Source organism: Arvicanthis niloticus, chromosome 16 (genome assembly GCF_011762505.2).
Source record: "Arvicanthis niloticus isolate mArvNil1 chromosome 16, mArvNil1.pat.X, whole genome shotgun sequence".
Classification (NCBI taxonomy): Eukaryota; Metazoa; Chordata; class Mammalia; order Rodentia; family Muridae; genus Arvicanthis; species Arvicanthis niloticus.
Window position 1 is genome coordinate 51,379,853 of NC_047673.1, and position 19,148 is coordinate 51,399,000.

The 19,148-nt window shown below is 43.1% G+C and overlaps 1 protein-coding gene across 6 annotated transcripts in view; it reads right to left on the bottom strand.

The window, feature by feature from the left end:
* The window catches only part of Palld (palladin, cytoskeletal associated protein), a 386,960-nt gene that overhangs the window by 16,505 nt on the left and 351,307 nt on the right, over positions 1 to 19,148 (bottom strand). For 4 of the 6 annotated variants that reach the window (XM_076914187.1, XM_076914189.1, XM_076914190.1 and 1 more), the window contains 5 exons: positions 13,480 to 13,615; positions 10,434 to 10,532; positions 9,584 to 9,634; positions 8,064 to 8,285; positions 5,693 to 5,842 (listed from right to left, as the gene is read on the bottom strand). In XM_076914187.1, coding sequence (XP_076770302.1) covers positions 5,693 to 5,842; positions 8,064 to 8,285; positions 9,584 to 9,634; positions 10,434 to 10,532; positions 13,480 to 13,615 — 658 coding nt within the window. The remainder of the gene's footprint in view (positions 1 to 5,692; positions 5,843 to 8,063; positions 8,286 to 9,583; positions 9,635 to 10,433; positions 10,533 to 13,479; positions 13,616 to 19,148) is intronic. The other 2 variants (XM_076914188.1, XM_034520105.2) reach the window with 1 other exon arrangement.

Below are 19,148 nucleotides of genomic sequence, written 5' to 3' on the forward strand. Positions count from 1 at the left end.
CAAAGATGCTAAAAGGAAGAGGTTGTCATTTATAATCTTTCTACTCATATATTAACCTGGGGGGGGGGCTTGGTCTTCACAGGTAGGATTATATGTTTGATTACTTTGTTGTTACTAGCTAAAGATATATTGTGTCAGTGAGATGGTTCAGTGGGTAAATGGATTGTTGCCAACCCAACAGCCTGACTTTGATCCCTGGGGCCCACATTTTGGGAGGAGAAACTGATTCCCACAAGCTGTCCCCTGAGCTTCACACACACATGGTGGCAAGTGTGCTCTAGCTCTCTTTCTACACACACGCATGCTCACGCACACGCACATTCACACGCACACACACATGCACACACGCGCACGCACACGCACACACACACAGAGTCAGCAAATAATTTAATGAAAAGTTGTAGTATGTTGCTAACCAATACAGGAAAGCACCTAAATTAAGAAGTTACATACTTCTTAGTTTTAATTTTTTTCTTTGAAAGATAAACCTAGAATTCAGTGAAACCATTTCACCATTTTGAAGATGCTGCCTGTGCCCATCAGAAGGAAGTGCAGGCATGAGGTCTGAACATCTTACTAAGAGGATGCTCATGCTGAAACATCAATGAATGATTCTAATCCTCTGGATAAGTCCAGTCAACCAAAGAAGCCATCACCATTATGCGCAAGTACACAGTATTACACGTGGTTTTAACCTTCAGATCTCCATCTGCTCTATGATTATAATGCAAGTGAGTGGCCAAGGAAAACTTAGAATATGACCAGATGCTAACAGAAACACAACCAACACACTAATTTTCTGTATTTAACTCAGCTCTGTGTTACATCTATTTCGGGTGGAAAAAAAAAATCCGCCCAGTTTAAAGTTACAGTACAAGCAAGAAGTTTGAATTATTGAAATGGTTCTGTGTGGAACATCCAGCTTGTAGAAGTTATTTGATGCCTCATCACGAGAAGCCAATTGTTTACATGATATGAAAATAACATTTATGTTTCATAGTTTACGAGCTTAACTCTCGGCACACGAGCCTTTGTAAAAAGCCTGCCACACTTGTGTACATCGTGCGATTGGAGGAGAAAAGAAACTGCAAAACAGCCTTCCCAACTTAAACGCAGCCTGCGGTAACTTAGCAACATAACAAAACACAGCAAAACACTCGTGTTTAGATTCAGCTGTGTCTTAAAGACGGGATTAGAGTCTGAAACAAACGGTTTCTGTGATCTCTGAATTGGCAATGTCTGGGGTCGTGCTGCACGATCATGCTTAGCTGGGAAGCTCTGGTCTCTGATGAACTGCCTGAGCTGCACACACGGAGTGGAACACGTTGCCCAGGTGGCATGGATTTAGTGCTATGTGTTCTATCCCAAGTAAAATTTAGAGGTAGCTAACAAGACCTAGCTTGTTTCTGATTCCCCAAAGATTCAAGGTGGAAAAGTGTACTGTTTTAAAGTGTCCTGCCGACCGTCACTATCTTCCTCTGTCCTTGGTTCTCAGCTCCTTCCTTGCCTGCTTTCTGTAATTATTTTCCAAGGCTCAGGAAAGCCCTGGCTGCTGTGTCATGTTATTGAACTAATTTTTTTTTTTAACTCTGATCCCTTCCTCCTCCTCTTGGCCATTTAATATCATGTAGGCTACAGAGTATGAGCTGTCTCCGCTTTAACCCCAAATGCTTTCAAAATTCGAAAAACAAACAAACAAACAAACAAACAGACAGAAACACAGAGGAAGCTCAGAGAAAACACAGAGGGCACTGGGCAATTGAGAGCTGGCTGCAGTGTTCTGGCAGCTGCGCTTCATGCTTCGGAGAATGAACGCTTCTTGAGAGAGTTGGATTTTCATGCTGACGTCGTATCCGTGTCTACCCAGGACACTCTTATTCAAAATCACTAAAAGTCACAAGTTACAAGAACGGGACAAGAGTTCAATATGTAAAACCAGATGTTGTAAGGTTGTGGCTGGCTGGGTAATTATTTTTAATACCATGTATCTACAGCCGGAAGATCAGGTCTGCCAAAGAGTAGGTAGAAAAATGGCCTGTCTCTTGTTCTGGTTTCCATGCCACATTTTTCTTAACGTGTAGGAAAATAAATTCATTGTCTATAAACAATGCACAAAGCCTATCCCTGGAATAGCTGGACAGGGACACTCCTGCTCTTGACAACTCAGGATGAATAAAATGCTTTTACTTTTGGACTTAAAATCAACCAGGCAACGTGATCAGAAACTTGGGATAGGAACCCCTGTGAAAACATCACTAATTGCCCAGTCCCCTTCCAGCAATGCTGAAGAGATGTACACATCACCACAACCTGCTCCTAAGTGTCCACTTAGGAACTCAGACTTCCTTCATGAGGCCCCACCCCCTTTTCCTGTGGGGGAGACTGAACCTTGGCCTCTTGTGCATGTGGGGTACAGGTTCCAGCTTCCCTTGGTTCCTGAGTCCTAGGTCTGTCTCTCGATGAAAACACTGGGTTCTTTGAGTATTTTGCTCCTCCCGGTTGACCCAGGACCTTCACTGAAATCACCCTTCGATAAAATCATGAGAGGAATAGGAGAGCTGGGATTTTGGTTTGCTGATGTCATCTGATCCACTTTCTACCACCTCTTGTTTTTTTTCAATCCCAGAGGGTAGTAGCGAGCACTAAAGAGGCTGATCATGGGGGTTGAGCCTGGGGTCGATAAGGCAGAGGTATTGGGGCTTAGGATGAGGGCAGTACTTGTTCTTTCCAGTCGTCTCTTGGCTGTGGGTTTGCTGAGAGCAGAGTGGCTTTCCAGTTCCTGTGTGGCCCGCAGCCTCAGCTGTGTGGTGGGTGTGGCCCTGTTTCTAGCTCACAGCTGTGGTGGTTGTGGCACAGCTGCGTGTGTGCGCGTGTGTGCATGTGTGCGATGCCCTACTTCTTCCGATGGGGGTGATAAAGCGAACAGCAGGAGGTCAGAAGACCACACAGCAGCAACTCTCTTACAAATTCCATCCCAGTCAACTTGCTAGCCCTCTAGCAGCAATACAGGGTGGACCTCTCATAGAACTAACCGTTGACATCTTGGTCCCGTAAGTTCTGCCAAGTGTCAGGCTGCAGTCTTAGGATGCGGGAGGGAAACAATGGTAACAACTAGCAGAAGGCTCACTCTATGTCAAACAAACCAAGTGCTTCTTACGTGTACCTGTATAAATCCACATCATAATTCTTGCTCTCCATAGGAGGAAGTAGGGAGGTGAACTGATTCCTGAAGGCCATAGGTAATGAATGGCAGAGCCGGCGCTCATGCTACTGGGTGCTACAGCGCCGCCCCTGCTCCTCTGAGACACCATCTGTGTTGTGTCTTCTGCTTCCCTTCCCTCATTCCTTTCCTTTGTTTACAATATGGGGGGGGGGGAAGGGTGTGGCTTATATACAGGACTTGTGTAAGATTTAATTTTTTAACTGGAAAATGGTAAGTGTATGTATTTACGAGTGTAATCTGATATACGTGTGCAGTGTGTACTGATCCAGTCTTTAATGGTCTCTCTTTAGTGACTGCAGTACAGTTTATCAAAATAGTTTCTGTAAGCAGATACACCGACCCCTGGGGCTGGCTGGTATCTTAAGCTCTGTGTTCTGCCTTCCCTCGGTTAGAGCTCTTCCGTGCACAGGCAGAATTTGGAAGAGGGGTAGACGCTGATTCAGCTGCAGTCTCACATCTGCATTCTTCTGTTCTATAACACAGCTTATTCCACTGGCAATTTCAAACATGCCAGGAAAACGCATTGAAATGGATCACAGCAACCAGTTCTGGCAGGTACTCAGGAGCGTCGATACCCAGTAAATACTGCCAGCCTTCCTAGAGGAAAGTGGACTAGAGGACCCAACAGAAGATTCTGGGTTTTGTTGCGTTCTCCAGCATTTGTTTTCAAGCAGTCAGAAAACTGACAGTTGAACTTTGATACCAAAAACAAGAAAGAAAGAAAAAAAGAAAGAAAGAAAGGCAAGTTCTACTTCTGTTCTCCCCTTCTATCATACCAAATAGGAACATAAGCACTAGTATGTAACTTTTATGCCTGTGGCTATGTGTTTGTGTGCATAAGTTCACACGTGTGTGCAGGTATGCATGCACACGTGTGCTCATGAGGTCAGAGGTCACTCCCATTTGATGTCTTCCTCATCCCTCTCCGCCTTACTGTCTGAGACAGTATCTCCCACTGAATCTGGACCTCAGTGACTGGGCTAGGGAGGCTAGACAGGAAGCCTTAAAGATCCGTCTGTGTCTGCCCTTTCAGTACTGGGCAGGGGAGGTGCCATCACAACCCAGCTTTTTATGTGGGCACTGGGGATCAGGACACAGGTCCTCATGCTCACACAGTAGGTGATTTGCTCTGTGAGCTGTCACTGTACTTCCCCTTTAATAATGTGATGATTTTGACTTTTTTTTTTTTTCCAGGATGGTGGTCACATGGTCATTAGTGACAAAATTAGAACTTCAAGAAGGTACATTAATATAAAAGTTTTCTGATGATGGTGAAGAGGTTGCTACGCTTTTACATAATCTAGTTATCTGAATAATTTATGTCAGTCTAATTTTGGTAGTACACACAGATATCTTTGTAAAGAGACTGGTATTTGCGTAGGAAAAATATTGTGTGAACTTTCAAGTCTTTGAGTTTTGCTAAAACATCATCTTCTCCCACGTAAATACTAGCCATGTCCGACTCTGATTCACTCCGAGGTGCAGGATAGAGTGCATTCATCACAGTATGCCATACACTAAAATATCTTCAAATAACTAATCTCTAATTAAAATATCCTCTAATCTCTTAAGAGTAACGAAATACAAAATGATATAAATGGGTTACAATTTTAAAATATGATTTTCTTTATAAATTTTATGATAAACTTGTTAATTCTAGTCTCCCTCTTTTAAATATGTGACTTACATACTTTCATGGACTTAGGGAAATTACCTTGTTACACACTGGGTTCTTAAGGTACAGAATAGCCTCCTATTCATTTTCGTGTCCCCTGTTCCCAGCATAGTGCTGTGTGACACTCAGTGAGAAATGATCTACAGGATGAGTTGGGAGTGTGAAGCCTGGCTGGTTATTAAATCTAAGAGGTCAACTGCTTTTCTGACCCTAAATCCATGATCAATATAAGAAAAATCTATTGCTACAACAAGTTCCAAATCTGTGCACAGGCACTGTCAGAGGGAAAGTCTACTGATGACTTAAATTCTGGACCCAGATTTCCATTTATGTTTTCCATGCATGTCTTTTTAAATAGTTTATATGTGTATGCCTCCACTGGGTCTGTGTCATGTTCTCCTTTCTTCCTTCTTGCTCTGAACTCTATTGAAATTTTACAGTTTATTCTTTTCAGGTTATTTTCTATCTCTAAACTTTGCCCACCCTCTACTGCATCTCCATAACCTAATAAGAGGAGATCACATGAGAGACCCTTGAAAGTATTTGTGAAAGGAATGCATGTGTGTGCCAGGACCATTCCTACAGGAATGCTTGAAAGAATAAATGCCTGCAAAGCAGAGAAAGCTTCTATCATCGAGAGAGAGAGAGAGAGAGATGGATATAAGATGTGGAAAACAGTTTTATAGATTAAAAAAAAAAAGTACGCCCTCGCCTTTTAATTAAGCAGTTCCTGTGCCTAACCAAAGGCTGACAACCCCAGACACCACCAGAGCCCAGCCTCCATCTGTTTTCACCTGAGGGTTGGCAGCCATGATGGTGTAGTTCCCATCGTCGTCTAGGGTAGAGGCTGTGGTGTGGAGAGAGCAGGTCCCATCAAGGTCTCTCTGAATGGTGTAGTGATCACTCTTTGGAGAAATCTGCTTCCCATCTTTAAACCAATAGATCTGTAGAAGAAAACAAGGAGGCAGACTGAGCATGCGCTCTTCCTGGTTAGACATACAACAGTGCCCAGTCTGCAGACCGCACTGTGAAAACGGACAAACCGGCATCTCTGCAGGAGACTGAATTGTGAGCAAGAAAAGCAGGTAACAGCAAATTCAACTTCATTTTAGTTTTTAAAAGTTGTGTATGCTGTGTGTGTGTGTGTGTATGTCCCTGTATCTGTGTGTGTGTGTCCCTGTATGTGTGTCCCTATGTGTGTGTCCATGTGTGTGTGTCCATGTGTGTGTGTGTATACATGTGCACATACAATTGTAGAGGCTAGAACAGGGCCTCCGGTCCCCTGGAGCTGTAGTTGGGCTGTGAGCCACCTGACACGAATGCTGGCAACCAAACCTCTAAAAGAACAGAAAGTGCTCATAACTGCTGAGCCATATCTCCAGCCTGGTGTACCCCTATTTTTTGCCGAATAAATATGTCCATGCAGAATATACCTTTTTGCTCGTTGAAACCATCGTTCACATTCATCTTATTTACATGAAGCGGCATGTGTATATTTAACTATATAACTTGGCAGTGACTAGCTCTATGAAGTGGCATTATATGCACTTTTCTCTTTTAAATGTATTGCAATTAAAATGTATTGCTTGTAAGAAAAGGTGAAAAGCTTGCTTTATAAAACAAAAAAGACTCCAAACTATTTCTGGTGACTTGTGCTGTTCCGGAGAGGGAGGCAGCACGCACAGGTAGTGACAGCTGGAAGGCCATTGTTGTAATTCCGGGTCAAGATGCACATAATTCATGTTTAGAATAACGACTCTTCCTGTTATTTTAAAAAGAATACAATGTAATTGAGAGGCATAATAATTTTTAACTACGTAAGTTGGATTGATAGAAAGCCATGTTAAAAACAATTAGATAAAAATAAATCTCAATCAAATAAAGGAAAAGGTTTTTGAGACTCGGTCTCACTATGTAACTCTGGCTTGCCCTGAACTTGCTATACAGACCAGGCCTTGATTTCACAGTGATCCACCTGCCTCTGTTTCCCAAGTGCTGGGATTAAAGGTATGAGCCAACATGCCCAGCTACAAATAAAACACTCACTAGTCATAAGCCTATCGATTTTATACAAGCATCTTCCTTTCCTCGTCTTTAGCACGCCCCCGTACACAGATGCGTGAAAAGTCATTGTTTCCCGTGAACTACACAGCCACAGGATGGGCTGGTCACACCATGAGGCCCAGGAAGTGTTAGCCGGGCTGCTCCACTATGGCCACACGCACAGCCCCCAGACTGTTACTCAGGATTCCCTTTCAAAACCACATGGTTTCCCATTGTCATTTTCTTCTTGTAACCAAAGTGGGGGCGGGGAGCTGACTGATTCCTGACAGAAGCCTACTTTAGTCCCTTATGTTTTAAAATAATTTCTGCTTTAAAATAAATATAAGTGAAATTTGAGTGGTGTGTGGGAGGGGCCAGGATAGAACTCATTGCTCAGTATGTTTCCCTAAATATTAATGAAAATCCTTCCATCCATTTTCTCCCTAGGACAAGACTGGACATATTTAGTCCTGAAGGTTAGACTCTTACTGCAATAGTTTTGTTTTTGTTTTCGTTTTTTTTTTTTTTTTTTTTTTTTTTGAAACAGGGTTTCTCTGTATAGTTCTCTGGCTGTCCTGGAACTCACTCTGTAGACCAGGCTGGCCTCGAACTCAGAAATCTGCCTGCCTCTGCCTCCCAAGTGCTGGGATTAAAGGCGTGCGCCACTACCGCCCGGCTGCAATAGTTTTTCTAACTCCCCGATTTCCCCTTGAGGCAGGATTTTACTGTGTACCCCTCTCTGTCTTGGAAGTAACTATGTAGATGAGGCTGGCCTCGAACTCACTAGGATCTATCTGACTCTGCTCCTGAGTGCTGAGATTAAGGGCATGAGCCACCACACCTGGCTTTCTAACTCCAATATTTTTTTTTTTTTAAAGCTGGATCCAAGTTATGAAAACTGTATTATGCAGTAATCACCACAATTAGATTAACTTTTGGCTCTAAAATTAAATTATATAAGGCATGATCTCTCCTAATCATACATTTTTAGCGATTTGGTTATTTCTGATGAAGCAAAGGTTCAAGTAGAGGATTTCTTCCTCTTCCATTGCTTTTTATCCCCCCTCCCCACCCCACCCCCCCGCCCCCAGCGGTGCTTTGAACGCGATGTATTTTGCTTACCTTTGGCTTTGGATTCCCTGCCACTCGACACGTGAAAGTCACGGGCATCCCCTCGAAGATCTTGTAATGTTTCAGCTTCATCTCAAAGCAGGGAGCTGCTGCATTCTCCACGGGCACCTCCGCATCCTGCACCTCATCTCCCGACTCATCCACAGGGGAGCGTTCCAGCCTGTACTCAATCTCACTAATCAGCCTCTGCTCACAGCTGGAGACCTTGTACTCCTAGGCCAGACACAGAAAGTCCATGTCAGCACCTCCTGAGATGTACCTCACTCCCTAACAAAAGGCAGGAAGGTGGGTTTTTTGTTTTGTTTTTTTCAGTGAATCATGATCTGGGTGCAATACAATTTCATAGGACAGTAGAAAACATGTGGAGTTGAGTGTGTGCAATACTTAAAATCACCTTAAAGTCCTATTCCCAAAATAAAACAAACAAAAAACCCACAAATAAACAAACAGGCAGACACCCTCTACCTTTCTTGAAAGGGGTGGAGAGAGACAGAAAAAATAAGAAGGGAAGGCTATCTACTCTACACTCCTAGGAAGGAGACAGGGTGGTCTCTTCTATAGGGTAAAAAACCATGTGGGTGCCACACCCCTCTGGAAGGTATGGGGGGCCACACCCCTCTGGAAGGTATGGGCCACTCCCCTCTGGAAGGTATGGGGCAAGCAGCTTCATTGAATTTTCTCAAATGAACAAGGGGAAGTCAGCACCACACTTTTTTCTACTTTTGCTTTTTAAACAAACAATACACGTAGTACATAGGGGCTCCCTCCTAAATCACCAGCCCATCTCTTAAGCAAAAGCAAGATCGATAGTTACACTTCACTCACACGCAGAAGCAACACCAAGGCTCTGTCTTTACATGTCAGTATTTAGGGTGGAGCCTGCAGCTTCCTGCCTGCAAATCACCATGAACAACAAGGTCATTGAATATCTCCAGGGTCATAGTAAGTAGGAGCCATTTGTGTTGTTCTGTTGTGAGACAGAATCTTGCTATGTAGCCTAGGCTGACCTTCAGCTCAGCCGTACTGCCAGTTTGGCTTTCAGAATGTTGGGGTATGTTGGGGTACAGGTGTGCACTGACTGCCTTGCTTGCTTTAAAGACTATTTTAATTATACTTTTTTTTTTTCTTTAAAAAGTTACTCAACCTGAAAATAGTTTCTTGGTTTGAGGAAAGGAATACAGGAGTCTGAATAAAACTATGAAAACCATACGCTACAAGCTGTTCCCTTTCACTGAATTGCTGTCAAACGGATCACCCCACTCCCAGAAGGGTCATGACAGAACTAAAGTCAAGTTTGTGGGTAAATGATAAGAAAAGGCACGTTGCAGCAAACAGGTTCATCTGATACCACATGAAGTATTGACAGCAGCCACAGTGTTTATAATGACCACATAGCAGGAGAGACAGACACACAGACACAAAAGGAAGCACAGATCGGTATAGTGGGAGACTGGACAGAGGAGAAGGGTAGACAGTGGGAGACTGGACAGAAGAAAAGGGTAGAGCTTAACCTTTTGACCATCCAGAGGACCCCCTACAGAAGCCCGAGGAGCCCCAGCATCCTGTAACGGCAGAAAACAAGACATGAGACTGGCTGGAATAGGCAGCAGGGTTTTGAGGTTCCTTTGGAGGAATGTGTGCGATGGCAAACGTTGTCTGACCACAGTGACGTTTGCAGACTGAAGGAGGCCTGTTCGCAAGGGCAGGAGAAGGGAGAGGACTTCCCTGGACCCTTAGGCTTGCTTCAAAGCTTTGTTGGGCCTCTTCTGTTCATTTGGCTTTCATGTGAATCTATATCTTCCAACTCTAATTGGGAGAAATAGAACTACAGAGTAGATTACACCAGATCCACACATGACCTTTATTTTGGTAGCAGTGGGGAGTGTAGATAGCCCCTTCGATCTCTGTCGGTTAGTGGTTTATGATCGATCACCTATGTGAAAGAGGGCAGAGGTTCCCCTTTCTAGTTTTGGCAGATGTTGATAACGTTATGGGAACACTGATTGGCTTACTTCCAAGAGAAAGGGGGAAAAGGGGGTTTCCATGCAAACCATTTTGAATTAGAGCATAGGACAGTTTGAAAAACACAGATACCAGAAAGGAAAACACACCGATTGATACCAGATCAGTGTCAATAATATCAATTAGTTCATTGAGAGGCTCCATTAATCACTCACTCAGCAGTGTCAGCATCTGTCTAGCGAGTAACACCTACGAGGTTGGCAGGACAGCAATATTGCTTTTCTGTGACTTGCCTGCTACTTGCTATACAATTGATCCCAAGAATAGAGTCCATAAAGAGTGTGGGGAGAGTGGGCAGAACCGTGATTATTTCTCAGGAAGTTTGGAGCAACGTGGTACCTGATTGGCTGCTGTTTCTTCTGGCTCCTGGATGTTGAAGACGTTTGCGCTGTCGGCACCAAGCAGGCGGCGAGCCATTCTTTCCTCATATGTTAGCCTCTGCCCAAAATAAGTCACAGAAATACAAACTTAGGGGGCAATCACAATCATGCATTGCTTATGGAAAAGGAATAGAAATATAAAATAGGTTTGGACATTTTTTTTGTAACTAGTCTCTCTTCAGCTTCATAGCTGTATCCAAAAGAGTCTGCTTTCTTCCCTGGTTTTGTTCAGTTTGGCTTTTCTCCCCTGCTTCTGCTCTGTGTAGTCTAAATCCAATATTGGGAGATAAGATAACTAAACCTGGCAGGGACCACTTGATATGACACAGATCCATGAGAATGATCAGCAACAAGGCTAAGACCACCTAGGATAGCTCTGACTTCCTTATCTTTAGAAAAAAACCCACCAAAACCAAACCAAACCAAACCAAACCAAACCAAACCAAACCAAACCAAACCAAACCAAACCAGATGAAAAAGGTTGCTTTTAAGACAGCAGAGGAAGGCTTAAAAAAGATGTTCTTTTCAAAGCCTTTCAAAAAGCCTTTTCAAAGCCTTTTCAAAGCAGGCTTCTGAACATCCATGTTGGCCCCAGCCAGTGACAGAAAGAAAGCTGCTCAGAAGGGGAGCAAATGGAGCCCTGAGAGGAAAAGCAGGTGTTTTGGGCAGAAACAATCCTACCAGTCAGTTACCACCACGTGTGACACACAGAATATGCTCCATCAACATGAGCACACCGCCTCGGCCCTTGTGCAGTATAAGCAAGAAGAAGCAAATACAACCCACAAAGAATGACCACAATGGCTGAAGTAAGGACAAATCTGAACCAAGCCAGCATCCAGCACCCTCAAATCGCAGATGTGCACTGCTTGCCCATTGGGAGGAAGAGCATGTTGTTGCTGCCTCTAGCAGTTAGCTGGTAATTCCACTGGACCATTTCTATGTGGAACACGGCAGCAGTTTTGCTGTCTGCTAATATAATTCTTGTACTTGACTGTTGGTCCTATGTGCCTTAGAGTTATGGATCTGGGGGGGACTTTGAGAGTTCACAAATCTCTTTAGGGGCCTTTTCCAACATGGGATTGGTTAGAAATAAGGAATAATTAGTAGGGTAAGAATCTGAAAAGTACAAAAGGACAAGCATTATCTCAGATGACCCTTCAAAACTTCCGAATGTCAACACAAACAGTGCTCAACATTCTCTAATCAGAAAAATATGTTGGATGAATTTATAGTTTCCAGTAATTGCTGGTTCTCGTCCCAGCTGAAACTGGGAAGTGAAACCGATTAGATGCCAAATAGCCCTAAGGTTGAAATTATTTCATTTGCTAAAGAAATGGCAGGGGGACAAGAAGAGGGTGTCCGAATGCTGCAGGGAGTGACTTGGTCCAGTATGACTATGCATAGTGATTTTTATCAAGTCTGTTAAGATGAGGGAATGCAATTTTCAAATGGGTTCTTACTGCTTTTATCACTGCTCTCTTACAAAGTCTTCCTTATGTCTTAGTGGGGAATTTTATCACCATCAGTGGGAGGCCTGCTCTGCATCGGCAGAAATAGTGACTGCATTCTTACTCCTTCACCTCCTTCACCAAGGTGCCCCTGCGTCCCCCAGAAGCCAGTCTCACTTCACAGTTTGGTTTCAATATCAGTGTGACATGTAGAAATGCAAGCCCTTGTCCACAGAAGCAAAAATAGGTAACAGAATATTATGTAATGGTATGAATAACTCATTTGAGAATCCCTTTTTTAAAAAAAGGAACTTCGGTTTTCTTGTTCTAAATTATCAAATGAAGCATACTATGAACGTTTACTTATTGCTAAACAGATAGATATAAATAATATATATGTATGAGTTATAAAGTATATAAAAAACAATAATATGGCTGAGTTGTACCTTATAGAAGTTTTATTTTTAATGCAATAGAGTCTTCATCCATAAGGAATACTTAAATTAAAAGAAAAAATGGTTTGTGTTGGGGAGGAGTTGGAGAGATGGCCCACCTGACTAAAAAAAAAATCCCATAAGCATCTGTTTTAATCTTCCAACAGCATTTGTTGACAGAATCAGGGAAAGCTTCCAGAGTGTGTGCAATCACTGGTTAGGGATTGGGGGGTGATCATATATTTCCCTCTTTTGCAGAGCCTCAGGACCCAGTGAAATAAGCATCACAAAACTTACTAGAAGCTTCATCTTTCTTAAGATTAAGAACCCTTAATCACTAGTATCATTTCACAGTTAAAAATCCCACAAACCTAGAGCATTTTTTTGTTCTGAAAAGGCATCTGTGCTGGTTTTATGCGAGCTTATTTTTCTGGTATTTCATGATAAAAGCCAAAAAAGACTCATCTCCTATGCTCAGGGTACCTAATTTGCTAGCCTTTCCCGGCCCTTTAAAAACCCTGAGATGATACAGAAAGATTAAGCAAGCAAACAAACTGAGCTATGGAAAATTTAAGTAGTGGATGAACCATCTGTTTCCCATCAGATGGATGGTCATAGTCAATAACCTGCAGTATTAAGGCATAAGTAGTTTCTGTTGTCAAGTGTGGTAGTATTGCTTTAAAACTTGGAACAAGACGATGGGACCAGTATTACTGTGAGGTGTGGGAGCAGCGTCTACACAGTCAAGGAGGATAGGACTCAACCACAGCAGGGACTTTTCTAGCACAGGCTATTCTGGGAGGAAGCCTTTGATTCTAGATCACTGCCTCTGGGTACTGGCTATCACAGGGCACCTTCCTAGGTCCTCCCAAGGAGCCACTTAGCTAGGATGGACTCTCTGTGGGTCCTTTATAGCAGTGCATGTTGTTTGTTGTGGTGTCAGCCCTAGTTGCTTCCATTAGCACTTCCATTTCTCTCCTAGGCACTAAGAGGGATGCTGAGATTCAGAAATAATGAAAGCCTGGTGTACAAGTCTTATGAACGTGAGCCTGAGTGAACCAGGAGAGATCTGGCTAGCGGGAGCTGGGGTTCCAAGTCTAAGCCCCTCTTCCATCAGTACCGGTTGGCCATTGTTCAGAAGGTCCTCCTTGAAGCGAAGTTTCCGTTCCAGGTCTTGAATGACAGCATCCTTCGTGCCTTGAATCTCCTCATCAGAGGCTATTCTAGCAGTTCTACTGGCCTTCTTTGGAAATCCCCTGCACAAGAAAAGCATAAATACAGTTAACTCCTGGGCATACACACAAGTCCAAGCCAGCATGCAAGTTCAACAAGATGTTTTCAGGAGTTCAGGAAACACTAACTGGAACCCAGTCTTGGGGAAGGTTCAGATACCCATGAGGGACCATATTCAGTGTCTAGGTAAATGCCTCAGACAGGGAAGGCCTATGCCTCAATCCTAGGGAGTAGCAACGTGAACTGAAAATATGATGTGTCTTCCTATGAGGCTTAAACAGATTCAGCCTTGATCTTAGGCAAGCTTCTTAAAAGTTGCTTACTAGATACATATAAAATATATACAAATGAATGTTAAGAGGACTTAAAAAGGACACATTTCTCTCATGAGTTTTAAAATTTTCTGGTCCTTCATAATTCATTGTATCCACCGACAATATTTGCCTCATTATAAGCAATACAGGAGTAGCATCATTGGTCAGATGTACTTGGGGTCAAGATTTAGGGATGTAGCTTAGTTGGCAGAGTGTTTGCCTAGCATGTATAAAAACCTGAGTTTTATACTGAGCACAGGGAGACGACTGGGTATGTAATTCCTGCTGTCCCAGGACTAGGAGGTAGAGGTCAGACAGGTAGCAGTTCAAGGTCATTGTTGGCTACATAGCAAGTTCAAAGCCAGCCCGGACCATACATACAATACTCTGTCTTTCCCCCTTCCCCCCAGACATGGTTTCTCTGTGTAGCCCTGGCTGTCCTGGAACTCACTCTGTAGACCAGGCTGGTCTTGAACTCAGAAATCCACCTGCCTCTGCTTCCCAAGTGCTGGGATTAAAGGAGTGTGCCACCACTGCCTGGCACAATGCTCTGTCTTAAAACGGTGAAAATCCTTCATTGTGTCTTATATATTTTATATGTTTAATACAAGGGGCATTCTATGCAGAATTATTAGTGTGCCTGCCTTTTGAGTGTGACCCATCACAGGAAAACAGGTGTGGAATTTCCCCTGTCCAGTATCATGTGAATACTCAAAACAGTGTGCATTTGGAAGGGTTTCAGAAATTGGATTTCCACATCAGGGATATTCAACCTGAGTCACATTTGTTACATCCCCTCCTGTCACCACAAGTCCTATTTGACAAGTGTAAACCCATGATACAAGACCTTTGGGGTGGTTTTACACAAGAGGGCTATGACAGGCATTCCAATAGGTGGTAAGCCTTAAATCTGGACTCCTGCAGTAGGTCACGTTATAAGTAACATAGAAGGCTTGGCTTTCCGAGGGCTGCAGCAATTCTTGCACTGTGCACCAGGGGGCACCAATGCTGCGTGTTGGATAGGTGTGGACTCATGGTGCCTTACACAAACAGCTTCCTATTTCTCTGCCCTGATTACCTCAGTAGGTAGAAATCAAGGAGAGAGAAAAAACTATGCAAACAGAAAATGAATGGCCCATCCCCACCCTAGTCAACATAGTTGAATTTTGAGGTTTACAAAAAAGAAAAACAAACAAACAAACAACAAAGCCACAGAAGAATGCATATACAATTACTTAGAAAGAGGCAAGAGCTAAAGTCTGGTGCTAGGGGCAGCGGCTCTCTGAGTGTATAGACCAAGGGGTCATCATGACCCAGAGGAGCTATTAGTGGCAGATTGGCAACAGCATTCCAAACCTGGTTCAGTAGAAGCAGAAACTCTGGGCTGCAGCCCAGCAGTCTGTATTTAATAACTTCTCTGGGTGAGTCTGATACATGTGAAGGCTGGATAAACAGACTCAGGGAAACACAGACATGTGGAAAACTATAAAAAGAAGAGAAGTATCAACTCAGAAGTTCAGGGTAGTGGTTAGCTTGGGGGACAGTTAGGGTACGCAGCTGCTGAAGGATTTCAGAGGTACAAGAAATGGATGTTTGGGTTTATTATGAATACGCAAAAATTATGTATCTCGTTCAGTAGGATATTTCTTAGTAATAATAATAATAGAAAAGCTTACTGCAAATGTGTCAAAGCATCACCCACCTGACACCATTTGACTCTGGTAAGAAGTACCGGTTTACCAACTTTTGATTTCTTATTGGTCTATTTAACCTTGCTGGGAGCACAATAAACCCAAAGCATGAAAGCAGAAACTGTGGGGACCTTGTAACTGCTCCACACCCTATGCTCGTTGTCAGGGATGTCACCTATCCCAGGGACTGTGCACCTAGTCATCCCAGCAGCCATTCTTCCCTATGGTCCACTCTTCTCTGAATCCTCCTTTAAGGGTCCTGATTCTGGTAGGTGTTTATTCCGAATGCTTAGAGAGTCAACCTCGGTCATTGTTTGTATATGTTTGGCCCAGGGAGTGGCACTATTAGGAGTAGGTGTGTCACTGTGGGTGTGGGCTTTAAGACCCTCATCTTAGCTACTTAGAAGCCAGTATTCTGCTATCAGCCTTCAGATGAAGATACAGAACTCTCAGCTCTTCTTGTACCATGCCTGCCTGGATGCTGCCATGTTCCTGCCTTGATGATAATAGACTGAACCTCTGAACCTGTAAGCCAACCCCAATTACATGGTGTACTTATAAGAGTTGTCTTGGTCATGGTGTCTGTTCACAGCAGTAAAACTCTAACTAGGACAACCTCCTACCCCAATGTAGAGGCTTAGGGAGGCAATCCTTTGCCCCAATTCGAGTGCTAAGACAATCTGAGGGTTTTTTTTTTTGTTTGTTTGTTTGGTTTTTTTTATTCTAAGCCTTTGTTAATTTAGTAAATGTAGGTGGTAGCCCTGGGCCACTGAGAGGTGGACTGGAAGTGTGAGGAGATGCTCCTGTACTCCCATCTCTAAAAGGAGACATAAGGGGAGAAACAACCCTCTTCTCATAAATAAAAATATTCTGTCTCATCCCAGCCTTGTTCTGCAAGTGATCAAACCCTATGAATTTCATCTGCTTGTAACTGAGTCTCCTGGTGTTTACAGAGGAAAACAGCCTATCTAGTAAAATCCATGTTTTCAGGTTCATCTAGGTCAGTCAAACTTTCCCCTTCACACTAGAGTCAAACATTAAAGAAGCATAAAAACCATGACTTCTTTAACTTTTGTTCTCCTCACTGGGAAGTTATCTTGAGATTTAAGGAGAGAAGAACAGGCAGAGAAACAGGAAGCGAACTTGCTTATGGCATCACTAGAGTCTTATGAATTATGATTTCAGTTTTCAGCCCCATGTAGTTATTTCACAAACACACTCATAGTCTTATGGGTTTTCTACACAGGCTTTTTTCCCAGTTATGTTATTAGCTTTCACCTTAATGTCCCCTTGGGAAAAATGTACCTAAGATTATCCCATTGGTAATGTATCTTGCTTGTATCCTACATGCAGCTATCAGGCTGATGATTCGTCTTTTTTTTTTTTTTTTTTTTTTTTTTTTTTTTTTTGGTTTTTTGAGACAGGGTTTCTCTGTGTAGCCCTGGCTGTCCTGGAACTCACTCTGTAGACCAGGCTGGCCTCGAACTCAGAAATCAATCTGCCTCTGCCTTCCAAGTTCTGGATTCGTATTCTTAAATAGACTTTTCCTACCGTGGCTGGTTTCGCTCACCACAGTACACACCTAGATGTTTCTGTCATGAGTGACTCTATGTGTTACCTGGCTTCAATTTATTTCTACCTTTCTCTTCTTTCCCTCCTTAGTCAAGAATACATGTGCCACAGCATCCGAAATCAGGCGATGTGTGAAAAACCAACCTCAGGACAAGAAAATATCACATCATTTTAGAAGAAAGCTTTGTGCTGCCTTTGCCACAGCCTGGAAAACAGAAGAGCCAGCTTCTGAAGTCACCTGGAAGACTGAGGACAGCCAAACACTTGTACGTGAATTGCGCGTGCTCGTGGTTTCCTTCTGTTCTGCAGCCTGAGCAGCAGGGCCTAGTCTACTACCACGGATGAGCAGCCTCTGATGACAGAAGGAGCCTGTGTGATGCAGGCCTACTCTGATACAAGCTGTGCTCTTGGCACAAATAAGAACCAAAGGGGCAAGAAGGTGAATGTGAAGAACAGAAGAGACCATCTAAATGACAGCAAAGGAGAGCTGGTGTTTATAGACTGTTCCAGTTGTCTGGGACAGGTAACACCTGTCTTTACTAAAGAGTGGGTCTTGGTACTCGGAAAACATTTCCAAGTAGACTTGACTTAGGATAACTTCTCTAGAATATTTCACAAAGGAGTCATTTATCTTGGTGTGGTCTCTGCCTCTCAAATATTTATCATTCAATAGTATAAGATTAGCCTTCCTCCCCAAAAAAACCATTCCAATTATATATTATTTTTAACAAGTCAATTCCATAATAACAACAATTTATCAGTATTATGTAGTAGGCATCTTACACCCAATGTCCAATCACTTAGGAGACAGAGGCAGGAGGCTCACCAATTCCATGACAGTTTAGGCTATATATCCAGACCCTGTCTCAAAACCCAACAGTCCAAGCAAGATGAAGAGCGCCAGTAAGAAATGGACATAATTTCTTGTTTCCACCTAGTTTTAAGACATTTTTCTTTGCTTACAAAATTGAAGGAACTCACGCTGTCTCGATTTTGAACAACCACCACTCTAATAAGAGTCAACCGGCTGAAAGATCAGTACAGCCAAGTCTACAAACATTTACCGAGCACTTGGCAATGCAAATTCTTTTAATTCTAGGGAAGAAAACAAAATAAAACAGTTGCTTGGTAAGGTAAACAATTGCATTCCTTGGTGACATCCTGAAATTCTACCCATTAGACATTTCATGTATTAGAGTGAAGAATAGCAGCTCTGTCTTGCACAGCCTCGCCCCTGCCTTATAGGAGACTGCCGAGACAGCCAAGTCCAGCAGGCCTATGCTTCATCACAAACACTGACTGATGATCAAGTCTGGGAATGGATTAAGGAGCAAACCGTATGATGTTCTGTGAGCCATTCAAGCAGAAGGGAACCAGAAAAAGACAGTACAGTGGCTGAGTGACCTCAGAGGACTCTGCAAGAGTTACCGAACATAGTCACAGAAAGAAAGGACATAGACAAGTGCCAGTCATTAAAGATGTTAAGAGACTCAGCCTGAATAATGGTTCAAAAGCAAGAACCTTTGTTTTACCACTTAAGTGCTTCTAGGGTTGGGCTCCTCACCTATCGATGGGCGTGTCTAGGTTTCTTCTTCTGTAGAGTGTAAGATGTAGGTGTTTACAACACATGGGTCATAGAAGAGAATTCTACTGGAGCAAGTGCATACCTGGCCTCGTGACAGAGGCCGCCACAAAACATCCACCTTGAAGTAAATCACAGAGAAGAGATGGGCCAAAAGACCAGGCTGGATGAGAAGCGTTTTAAAAGACCAGAAGTTTTCTAGAATGGGCACATAACCCCAACTACCTGACTTTTCAGAGCGTCACTCTGCTCTAGGTGCTAAAGATGCAACACCAATGGAAATAATGTCACACTGCTCATAAAGTAATATTCTACAGTGGAGATACTGAGACAGGAAAGAAAAAGATCCAAGGAAAGGACATTCCACAGGGTTGTAAGTGCCATATCCTGTCAGCTG